The sequence below is a fragment of the Cavia porcellus genome, unplaced genomic scaffold (assembly GCF_034190915.1).
Source record: "Cavia porcellus strain 051 isolate PalLab524CR breed Dunkin Hartley unplaced genomic scaffold, mCavPor4.1 scaffold_23, whole genome shotgun sequence".
NCBI lineage: Eukaryota > Metazoa > Chordata > Mammalia > Rodentia > Caviidae > Cavia > Cavia porcellus.
The window spans coordinates 44,548,578-44,561,089 of NW_026947506.1; the positions used below are offsets into that span (position 1 = coordinate 44,548,578).

A 12,512-nucleotide genomic window follows, 5' to 3' on the forward strand; every position below is an offset into this window, starting at 1 on the left:
ATTGGGAAGGCAAAGACCAGAGGTAGAAGCTAGAAAGTCTGTGCCAGTGGGGTGAAGGATCTGTGCCAGCAGGCTGAGGGATCAGGATCCAAGAAGTGACACTCAAGGTAAGGACAAGAGCTCTCCCAAAGAGACCCACAGCCATCCTCAGTGACAGCCACGACCCGAGCTTCTCTGATGATAACAGCCAGGTTCCTAGCAGGAAAACCAGCACAGCAAGCTTCTCCAGGAGAATCAACAGCACACCACCTTCCACTTCAGTTTTTCTTTGATGCTGTTGGCAAAAATCCTCAGGTGGGCCATCTGCACCCAGAGCCATGCCAACTCACTTCAGCTGGGTGGTCCAAGTTGACCATTAGCTCATCTAACACAGATGCTATAGCTAGAAGGCTCAGTCTAAGGCACAATCATGAAGCTTTCCTGTTAAGGTTTCTCCTAGGAATTTAATAGTTTTGTCTCTTACATTTTGAATCACACTTCATTTTGAGTTGGCCTTTGGGTGTGGTGTGAGGAGGAGGTCTGACTTCCATTCCTTTGCGTGTGGATAGTATAGAGGCTTACGTTTCATCTATAGATGGCCACGGGAGGGTCTTCCGGTCCATAAATATGATACATCTCATTTGTTTATGTTTTCTGAATTTCTCTCAGGAATACTTCTATCATTTTCATTTTTGTATACATTTTGTGTGAAATTCATTCCTAGTTTGAGGATTTTTGGTATTCCTTTTAGATTTTTAAAAATACAGGCCATTACTTCAAATAATACATCCCTTTAAATATGTCCCTTAGGATTTTATACATACATGATAATGTTGGAAATACAGCCTTACTGTTTATTTTACTTGAATGCCTTTTATGTCTTTTCTGAGGGTATAACACATTCTTCTTTACCTACCTTATTTATGTGAAACCCCTGATTTTGGATGTTTTCTGACACAACTTTCAAGCCCCATGTATTTCTCTCTCAGTTCTGCTTGACTCCATCCAGCAATTTTGAAATTTTGTGTTTTCATTTGCCCCAATTCTAAAATACAAACTGATTTACACAGCAGATCCATCTTTGATGCATGAGTTATTTGTTGGTCAAATATTTGATTTCTAAGTGTTTGAAGACCTTCCTAAAATCCTTGACATATAAATTCCACTGTGGTTTGGGAATTCGCTCCACCTGATTTCAGCTTTTTAACATTTGTTGAGGTCAGTTTTTTGAAAGAACACGGAACACTGAATGTGTCCCTGAAGTGGCAGTTTGCCTTCCTCCTGATGCAGTGCTGTCCAGATCATCAGTGTTGTGACTGATTTTCTGTCTATTTGAGCTGTGCATTTCCAACAAAAGGAAGGAAAATGTCCAATCCCAAAGTACTTTGCTCATTTTTTTTCTCAGTTCTATGAGATTTTGCTTCATTTGCTTTGGAAACCTAACATAAATATTTTCATATCAGGATTACCATGTCTTCTCCACTGGCTCACTTATGAAACAATGTACAATTATATATATTAACATATACATATAATGCCATGCATTGTGTTACACATTAATATGTATTCAGTATACATTATAATATGCAGCCCAGCCTTCTCCAACCTTCTCGAGTCTCCACTGCATCTTTGACTTCACTCACAACTTCACACATTACCCTCTTAATGGCACACTGCCTGGCCTCCCAGGACTTGTGAAATCTGGGTGGAAGCCTTCTTAACCTCACAACTTTTGGATTCTTCCCACACTTTAGACAAGCATCATCTAAATGGTGCCAAGATCTGCTGCCAGCTGGAGCAGTATCCAGGCTTCCTTCTCTCTCTATTGTAGGGATTGAGTGTCTATGAACCAAATCCTGAGAAACAGCTTCTCCTTGATACTGAAATTCTGCAACATGGTGCTCTGAGGATTTCTTCCCAAGGCAAAGTATTTCACTTTGCAATTTTGAGGGTACAAAGAGTGGAGTCTTTCTGATTCTTGTGATGAACTCAGACCCTCTTTTCTATTCTGTTCCATCTCAATGATCAAGGTCTCTTCTACTCTATTTTTGCAGTCCCTAGCTTTACTGGAACTTCTTTCCTGGGCAAACTCATAATATTTGAAATCATTCTTCTGGGCTCTTTGCACTTGAGTATCCACATAAATCTAGCTGAAAATCCCCTCCAGAAGCCACAACACTGCCTCAACTTTAGACTGCCTTGAAATTTCTTCTGTAATATTTATTAGTCCACCACTCAATTTTGGTCTCAGCAAAGTCTCTGGACATAAGCCAAGGGCAGACAAACATTCTGCCAAACCATAACATACATCACCTGGAGTCCAGAGCTAATGCAGTCCTTCTTTTCAGTGGAAACTTCCCAAACCTGGTCCTTATCAGTTCTTCGATTTTGTGAGCTCTGACAGGAATTTCCTAGAGAGAACAGCCTAAGATACTGCAGCTCTGTTCCTTCAACCAGCATCTCAAACCTTTCCAAATTCTCCCCACAAGCCATCCCCAAAACCTCCTGAGCCATATGGCCAGGTATACTCACAGCAAGGACCAAACTCCTCTGCTACCAAAGTCTGTCTTGGTTGCTTTTCTCATTGCTAAGACAAAATGCCTGATGCCCAGAGTTAAAGGGGAAAGGCTCATTGAGCTCACAGTTTGTGGAGGTTTCAGTGAGAAGCTCTGTTGCTCTCCCAGAGGTGATGGGCAGCCAGGCTATCTAGCGGTGGATGTTTTGTTCTTGTGTGGTGACCGAGTGGAACATGAACATTCTGCTGCAGACTCACCACCCTGTGGCAAGGTGGCCTTTGGAGAAACACTGGGGAAAGAACCCCGGCTCCCTACAAGCTGTTTTTTTTTTTTTTATGTCCTGCTGAGCTGAGGCTGTGTGCATCCTGCACAGCTTGCAATGCCCCCTGTCCCCTTCCTTCTTATTCCCAGGCATCTTGGCTAGCTGGCCCTTGCCCCCTCCTCTTGGGCACACAGTATTGTGATCTCATTTTCAAGATAATTTTCCAAGAGTGATGCTGCTCACAATAAATTTGGACCTTGGGGAACTCTTGCTGGGTCTCAGTTCCATCTGCGAATGGAGCCTAAATAGTGATGTCTGAGGCTCCTCCTCATCTGCACCCTCAGATTCCTCAGTGTTGTGTGGGTGACTCCAGCTGTGACACCTTGGCCCCTGGTGCTGGGCTCTTGGTGCTGGATTGATGATGGAGAAAGACATTCAGTCACCCCTGTCAAGTGGCCCGTTCTTGCCCCGCATTTGAAGGCTCCCATAGAAGACTTTCCCTTTGCAAATCTTTCCTCCGTGGCAGGCCTAGAATTGCAGGATAGGAAGGAGTCCAGACACAGAACTAGACTCAGGAAGGGGAAGCGGCTCTCCCCTTCTCCCTTGCTGTACTGGGGTTTCCCTTGTGTGCAGGAATCCCCCCACCTCACCCCTTAATTGAGGGTTTTTATGTATTTTCTTTCTTCTGTGAACATTTCTCATGTTAGTAATAATTCATGATCCAGTCTGAAGGGCAAATCGAGGCACGTTTTGAAATTAAAATAAATAAATAAATAAAGTAAAACCGTAACACCAGGTCTTTGTTACAGGAGAATCTCAAGTTACCCCTGTCTCTATAATCTGATAATTCTGCAGTTTCTCAGGGAAGTCTCATATTTAGGGCAGGCAGAAGAGTTCAGATCATGGTTCAGATTCTCAGTACGCAGAGGTCATTTTTAGCTTTAAAATTTTTATTATTCCGTATTTATAGCACATGGTGACTGCATTCATTGTGGGGAGTGGGTGCATGTACACAACCCATCTCTCCTCCTCCCCTCTCCTCTCCTCTTCTTGCCTTTGTCTTTTGGTCTTCTTCCCTTTTGCAAACGTTCTTTCTCCTATTTCCTATTCTCTACCTTTTACTTTGCTCTCGGTTTATGTGAGGCTGCAGCAGAGAAGCTGTAGTAAACTTAGCAGACTCTCTTGCTTCTACATCTCCAAGATGCTGTATTGAAAAGTCCCTGAGTTTATTTTATTCATCGATAAATGTTGCAATTGCTCAAACATCACTCAGGGTTGTGTGAGATCAACACAGTGCTTGTGGGAGGGATTTTATTGTGACTTTGTCCTCAAGCTTTGGTTTTCCTTCATGGTAGATTTACATCTTGACAGCTGTTACTTCATTATCACAGTTCTCTAATTTGTAAATAAAGACAAGATTAAAATCTAAAAGGTCCTGTAACTGGTAATCAGGAAATTTTCTTCTCAAGTTGGTGTGTTTTTATCCCTTCAGAATATTCTGAGTTTAACTGGACACTTGGATACTTTCCCAAGCTCTCCAGGATACTTTACCAAGCTTACTTATGACATGATTCCCTACTTTATTTATAATCAGTGGTTCTACTGATTAAAAGTATCAATTCGCCATGTTCCTGTATTTATTTTACTTCTTCTCTGGCTATGTTAACTGCTTTACTAAGGTTGTTACTTCTGTCTTTACATAGGAAACTGTTTTTGATTTATTTCTTCTATAGCCTCATGAATTTGTTTCTTTATTTCATTCACTATCTTTTTGGAGATTCCTGGTGTATGACTTTTAAAGTTCTCTATTTTGATGTTGCCTGTACTTGCTCCTGAAGGACTAGATCTTTGAGACTGTATTTTGCCTTTTTGCTTTGTCATTTTCTCCTTTTGAGCAAATATTTGGTCTTTCAATCCCAATAGGCTCAACTCTGAGTAGTGTGAATCTTAGGGTCCTATTGTGTGGCTGATGTTTGTCCAGTTGCTGTGTACCAGAATGAAGATGAGAGCCAGTCACATGAACTCCTCCTACAGGGCCTGCTGGGTGAGTCCTGTATTCTTCCTGGGCTAACTAGCCTAGGAGTATCGATGTAGGTCAACTCCTAGTTCCTGCTGTTGCTGTGTCTTCAAGTTGTTGTAGTCACAGATATCTCTGTCTATAGTGTTTGTGTTAGCTGAGGGCCTACTGTGTCACTGGAGGTCTCATAAACTCTTTTAGTTTTCTCCAAGTTGGTGGAGGCCTTATTGGTACACTCCTCTACCTGTCTGATGTTCTCTGTGTGAAGGAGGGAGTCACCCACACTATTGCCAGGTTCACCAAAGTCTTACAGTGGAAGGGAGCTTCATTACTGCTCCTATTTAACCACTGCAGACCTCTATTTTACGGGCAAACTGACTGGAGCCTGCTGAGGCCTTCTGTTTGGGTGACAGTTTCTGCGTCTCCCACCCAGCCAGCTCGGTAATCCACTGTAGTCCAATGTTCTGGGAGAAGGGGTGGGAGGCAAAAATTGATAGCAGTACGAGGTCCAGGAGGTGAGGGGTCCCCAAGGGCAGGTCCGTGGTGGGGGTCCAGACTGAGGAGTGATTAAAAGTAAATTTGAGATTAGATGCAAGCAGGTGCACGGTGGTGATTGCCAAGGTCATGAGAGTATTTTCTCTTCTTCACTGGTAAACTTTTTTCCTTCATGATATTCACAGCCCTAAGAAAGGTGCAGCCATGTCTTTTTTGTAGTTTATCTTTCCCACAACTTATGTCAGTCGGTCTGTGTTGGAGTTGCAGGTGGTGTGGGTGAGAATGCATGGGGTTTGGATCACTTTCTAACCCTCCCCCTAAAATCCACCCAGTAGGAATCGGTGGAAGAAGCCAGGGTGAGGGTTTTTAACAATTGAGTGGTCTCTGCCTCATTCAAACCACCCTTGCAGGAACACACATCTAGGAACTGATTTTTAAAGATGAAAGAAAATCCTTGCAAAAACATGCTTTTGTCCATCTCACATTCTCCTAGAATCGGAGATTTATATCACTTCTAGCATTTTTCTCTGCTCACCATTACTCTCAGTTATATGCATTTTATGTTTAACTTAATTAATTAATTAATTTATTTATTTATTTATTCTTGTCTTTTTGAGACAGAGTCTCACTATGCAGTTCAGGCTGGTCTTGAGCTCCCTTTGTAGCCCAGGCTGGTCTTGAACTCACAAGAGTCCTCCTGCCTCTGCCTCTTGAGTGCTGGGATTACAGGCATGCAGGACCAAACTCAGCTGTATATATGCATTTTAAACATTTTACAACTCTCATCTTTTAGGGGTAACTTTGCAAAATGATACAATTAAAGGCAGATCAACAGGAGAGGGATTTCCTATAAAGTGATGAAATGTACTATATTTAAAACATATTTAATTGTGTCTGCTGAGAGCAAAGAGAGCTGTACTTTTCTTCCTTCTCTTTTCATCTGTCATATCTTCTGTGTCTCCCTGCATTTGCCCGGACCTAGAGTTAGGGTTAGGCTAGTGTTAGGGTTAGGGTTAGGGTTAGGGTTAGGGTTAGGGTTAGGGTTACATCAGGATCAGAGTCAGGGTCAATGGTAGAGCTGGGTCAGACAGAGCTCTGCAAGGGTGTGGGGTGGACTGCCCCTGTTGTTCTTATGTTTTCAGGGAGACTTGAGCTTTTTCTGCCACCGCAGTCTTGCTTTTGTTCTCCACCAAAGTGAGAGTGTTTTCTCTTTCCTCACTGAAGGAAATATCACCAGAAATCACTGTTCTGTTTCAAGTGATGTGTTTTCTACACTTGTTCCTGTGATTGTGAGATGTTTCTTCTCCGAGCTTCTATGACAGATGGTTTGCAGTGTTGATAGAGTGCTCTATTGTATTTGAACCCACTCTTCAGCCTTGATGAGAGTTATACAAGCTACTCACTCTCTTTGTGCTGAGCAGAGTCCTGCCTAGTGATAACCATGTCCACTGCCTGCACCCATGCTATGTCAGCCTCTTTCTGCCATTGGTCTTTGCATATGCATCCCCTTTCAGAACATTCCCTGCAGCTGTTCCCTGACTAGTGTGAATTCTTGTTTTAGTAGACATGGAAATGAAATCTAAAGCACAAATTTACAAAAAAATGCTTTAATCCGGAAGTTAGAGGGAAGGCAGGAAAAGCATTCAACTTAGGAAGTTGAGGGGGCACAGTTGATACTGGGGTGCAGACTGGTCTGCCCTCCAAGGTAGGTGACCAGTGACAGGGATTGGCTGGTGGACAGTGATGTCTGGTCTGGTGGCTTTGGAACGCTGGCTGATGGTTTTGTTTCCAGGAAAGAGTTATCTCTGTCTTTTGGGACCGCAGTCAGCAGGGCTCCACCCTTTCTGGAATACAGGTTACTGTTAGTTTGGGACAGTGGCTGGCGGCCTCTGGGGCAGCTAGATGTCCCCATGAAACTCTTATCCCGGCATCCTCAGGATCAAAGGGGGAGGGAGTCTGTTCGTTAAGGGCTGATCAAGGTAGACATTGCCTGCTGGTTGACACAGCTCTACGTGGGGCAAAGGTGCGATGGGACCCTGGGTTTACAGACGCAGAGGACGAAGACTGGAGTTCGGGCTGCATGCTGTGTTCCTCACTGGCCCAAGGGAACTCATGGTTCTTAGCAAGAAAGATTTCTAAGGCCCTGATGATTCTGGAGGGAGACAAAAATCGTGGTTTTATCGAGTGGCAGTCGAGCACCCGGGTGCCAGTCCTGGGTCCCCCGCGGTCCCTGTGATGCCCGGGACTGCACAACTGTACTCAGCGGCACCCTCAGAGGTGCTGGGTGCTCCCTGGCTGCTGACGTCCCATGGAGCCCTCGCCCCAGCCCTGTCCCCCCATAGAGGAAGCAGCTGTGCCTTCCTGAAGAGATTCAGCACCACGGACAGCGCACTTTGGTGCCTATGGTAAAGACTGAAAAGAAAAAAAAGAAAAAAAAAAAAAAAAAAAAAAAAAGAAAGAAAGGCCTGAAAACTCACCAAAGCGGAGCTCTGAGAGTGATTTTCAGGTTAAACCCATGCCTTTCCTTCCCCAGGGATAATTCCTGCTTTGGAGGAGGGTCAGGTCCTGGCCTTGCAGCAGAAGGCAGTTTGCTTTAGGGTCCCAAGAACCCTGAGGTGGGGTAGGAGGAAGCTGACCCTGAGCGATCCCATTTGCTTGGGGTTTTTCTAGGTTCCAAACTGCTGGTGCTGACAGGATGGTGGACAGCCTGGACTTCTTAGCGCAGATGCAGGACCTGGCTGAGGACATTTACGAGACGGTGGGCAAGGCGAAGCACTTGCAGGAGCTCTGGGAAGAAAGCGCCCAGACTCCAGGTAAGTGACTGGCTCATGCCTGCCCACCCCACTGCGGGGCACCCTGGGGAGCACAGGGGACAAGGAACACAGGTGAAGTCATCAAATCCTGATAGGGGTTTGGGGGCTGTGAAGGGCAGTCTCCTTCCCAGCTCCACTCCACGGTGCGTTCCCCTGACTCCTCTCTCCCCACTCTCCTTGCACCAACTTCTCTGTGCCTGTCTCTCCCCACTTTTGAGGTCTGCACACACATGTCATGGGGCCCCGCCTCCTCCTGTGGGCTCAGGCCTGGCATTCTGTGTCACCAGCGCCAGTTCTGGCCCTGGATGGTGAAGTGGCCGCGCTTGTGTGAGCTGCTGGGATTATTAGGGTTGGGTCCTTCTCTAAGTAAACTGGACTTCTGCCCATTGTGAAGAACGCCGGCCTGTAAGAGGCTCCTGCTCTGCTGTGACTTCTAAATCCACACTGGGAGGTTGGGAAGCCTAGAGAGAGGCGCTGACAGATGCCCCAGCACTTGGGAAGGGCCGAGAGTGGGGGGCCCGGCTTCTCCTCACTGTGAAGTGAGGGCCAGAGGACCTTGTCACTGACTGCCTGATACCATTCAGCTAACCATGAGTTCTAAATCACAAGGAGCTTTTAAATATCTGTGTTTCCCAGATAGCCCACGTGAATTGTAAAGACGCTATTCATTTATTTAAAAATCTGAATTTCCAATTTAGCAGAGCACTCACTCTTTTTATTTGGTCAACCTGGTGACCCTAAGTAAGTAGCTCCAATTTTTGAAACACACACACACACACACACACACACACACACACACACACACACACGAGAATAGTTTTGATACCAAATGATGGAGTTCTTATAGTAAGCCTGGTTATGGGATTATTTTGAAAATTTGTTCTATAAAATCTGTTTTTCTGATTTTTTTTAAAAAAATGTGCTTTTAAAGAACTAATTTTTTTTTCTTTCCTTTTCTTTTCTTTGGTATTGACACTGGAACTCAGGACCTCAAGCTTGCCAGGCAGGCACTTGTGCCACCGAGCTAAGTCCCCTGTTTTGGGGGATGCAGTCTTCACCATGCTCTTACCTGACCGTCCTCTGAGTCTTCCTCATAGGCTGTGTAATCCAGACAGCAATCTGAAAATCATACTTTCACCTTGTTTTGCCTTCACCTTTCTCCTTCTTTGTTTCTCATTTGTTTTTCACTCCCTCGGCCTCTCTCTGACCCTCACCACACAGGGTGGAGTTGTGCTCATCATTGGGATTCTCATGGCCAGTTCAGCTTCCTTCCAGGAGGTCACGTGGTGTCCTGCTGCTCTGGAAGCTGACAGCACAGGGCTTTGCTCTGGGTTTCTTCCTCGCAGCGACTGTGTTTGTCTTGGGGCTCCTGGGCTTCACTGCACCTGAAAACTTGGTCCCAGAGCACATACTTTGGGGCCGGTGATTAAACTAATCTCTTAAATCTGCTTTTTTGCAGACTCCTCTTACAGTTCTGGTTTTTTAATGGTAAGTATCTAATAAAAGTTTGAGTCTCTGTTATAACATAAGGCACTATATTTATGTTTGGCTCATGTTTTCAAATGATTTGAATTTTGATGTTTTTGTTTCTTTGAGATGGGGTCTGGCTGTATAGTTCAGGCTGGCCTTGAACTCATTATCCAGCCCAGGCTGGCCCTGCACTCAGAGAGATCCTCCTGTCTCAGTCTCCGGAGTGCTGGGATTCCAAGTGTGACCACCACACCCAGCTGAAGTGACTTGATTTAGTATAATAATCATCTTGGAAGTGTGTCTGAGAGCCACATTCCCTGAAGACTTTGGTACCTTTGGTGGCCTCGGGTGTTCGTTCACTGAGGCCTGTAGGTGCCCTTGAATGGGTCCAAGGCACTCTGAATCCGCACATGTCAATAATTTGCATGTTGACTCTTAACCTTTTATCCCCTTGAGCATGAAGCCTTAGGTTACAGTGCTGGTCATCTGTGGGCATGGCTTTCCCCTCCTGGCTGTCCCCAGGGCTTTGTGCCCAGGTCTGGATGGTGTTGTGATTGTCACAGTTGGGGACAGGTAGGGTAGGGGGGGCAGTGCTGGCTGTGAGGTCAGAATCTGGTCTGCTGCCAGCACCTTCATCAGAGCTGAACCCAACTGGCGCATCAGTGCTGGAGTGGGGGCCAGAGCCGGGGCTGAGCCCTGGCCTGAGGGCTCTTTTTTGACATCACGGGCACTTTGTGGCAGCAGCCACACACCTGCATGGCCCCGCTGACCCTAGCAGGACTTAGTTTAGGACAGAAGGACGTGTGATGAAACCACTAGAAGGACAGGCAGAATAAAGGCAGCTGTGGAGGGGGGGAGGCCTGCCTGTAAGTCCCAAGGTAGTGACCCCAGAAGCAGTGTCACCACAGTGTGGATGGACACATATTCTGTCCCTGAAATTTTGGGTGCCCCAGGTCCCAAGGGTGGGATTACCAAATGGAGAGTCTTTAAAAACTTAGACTAAAGTTCCACGTTTAAAGGAAATTATGGGACCTGCTGCCTGTCACACTGCAGCCCCTGATAGAGTCACGCATGTCCTACACAGCAAAATTGACACCAGAATCTCTGAAAACGCTGGCATTCTGTGTCCCTGTGGTCATCCTAACCACATACCTCTCTCATACTGTGGGAGGGGCTGCAGATGTGATGTAGGCTGTGGAGGGGACTTGAGGGGGCCCCAACTTGGGGCTGGGCCTCTGGATGACTGGGGGTAGCTGCTTCCTGAGATTGGGTGTGGACCATGCTGGTCTCTGTGGGGGGCAGGCAGGACAGGGGGAAGTGACCCTGAGGTTGACTGAGCACCCAGTGGCCTGGCTGGCACCCAGAGGAGCAGTTTGGATTTGCAGGAGCTCAAAGGTGACCTTGGAGGACACCTGGGGAGGGAGTCAGGCAGGGAGCAGGGAGAGGAGCAGTGGGGGAGCAGGGCGGGGAGTGTGAAGGGGCCCTCCCCTCTCCCCCACTCCTGCTGCAGCGGTGCACTGTGCAGGTGGCTGTGGAGCCAGCTTGGAGAGGGGCGCTGGGGGACATGGGTGTGCGGGGGATGAGGGTCGGGGCCCTGGGCCCAGCAGGGAGTAGTGCTTGGGACTCCGCACCCCGTGTCCTCCTGCATCTCATCCTTCCCCTGTGAGGTGGGCAAGGGTGGGCCCTGAGCCCCCAGCCCCACCCCCAGCTGGGCTTTTGGCTTTTATATCTGCTCCTCCTGTGCAGCAAGGTCAGCCCGAACCTGGGAGCCTCCACCCACTGGGCATCGGCCTGGGCCCCAGGACCAGGGTCCCTGCCTCTGCAGTCCTCCTTCCCCACTTCCGGCTTCCCCTCCTCTCCCCTCCCCCTGCCTGGTCCTCCAGCCCTCTTTGTTTTTACCTGTACTTTGTTTCTTTTCCTCCTCTCCTCATCTCCCCACTCCTTTTCCTGTTAGCGCTTTATAAACAGTTTACTTCCTTGCTTTTTTTGTGTGCTAGAATCAAACTCAGGACCTCATGCTTGCCAGGCAGGTGCTGCACAATTTTAGATTGTAGGTTTTTCTAAGTTTTTATTTTTCCACTTGATTTCAAACTTACATAAAAAATTGTCCATACTTTCAAAAGTAAACAAATGAAACCCTAACGTGATGGTTTTAAAATTGTGAATGTTCAACGCAGAGACATGACCTGGATCCCTCTGTCTCCATCTCTGTCTCTGTCTCTGTCTCTCAGTTAATAAAACTAAAGAAGATGACTTCCAGTACTTTTCTCCCATCTCCAGATGGATCTCAACCACACGGAGGCAGTGATTTCGGAGCTGGAAACCCTCCATCAGCAGCCGCACCTCTGGGATTTCCTGCTCTCACTGCCAAGCCTGGGAACTCCCGGGGTTCACGTGGGAGACGCCTCACAATCCACGGTGTACTTTCTCCGGGCAGTGTTAAAGTATGTGAAAACCTAAGATGTAGCTAAGCACAAGTGTGGGTTTTCTGCTGGTTTTTAATGGGAAGAAACATCACCAAGCAACTGTTTGATAAGATAAAATCTTCACAGTGATGTCTCTGCAAGTACTTGGGAGCCTCACCCTGTGCCTCCATCCCTTGCCTGTCTGCGGACATCTCTTGCCTCAGTGCAGGGTGCGCAGAGCATGTTATCTCTAATTTAAAAAAAATGGTTAGCTTTGCTCCCTTAAAGTTTCTTGCATTCCTGAGTTTTCAAATGATCATTTTTAATGCCTGCATAGCACTCCATTCTGATAAACTTCTAGAAACCACAATTCACTTAATCATCTTATACTTTTCTTTGTTTCTAAGTTTTTCACCATTAAAGAAGTGAAATAAACATAATAATCTTAGCTAGTTATGCTACAGTTGATCGAAATATCCTGGAGACCTGATAAGCCCAATTCTCTTTGTTGGAAATTTGACATTGGTCTTGTGTGGGGTATGTGATCCTGTGTTA

General features: G+C 46.4%; 1 protein-coding gene across 1 annotated transcript in view; it reads left to right on the top strand.

Annotated features, from left to right (window-relative positions):
• Positions 1-12,512, top strand: part of Abca13 (ATP binding cassette subfamily A member 13) — a 312,721-nt gene that overhangs the window by 22,819 nt on the left and 277,390 nt on the right. Inside the window, 3 exon segments of the mRNA XM_063233618.1 lie at positions 7,940-8,082; positions 9,542-9,570; positions 11,833-11,996. Coding sequence (XP_063089688.1) covers positions 7,940-8,082; positions 9,542-9,570; positions 11,833-11,996 — 336 coding nt within the window.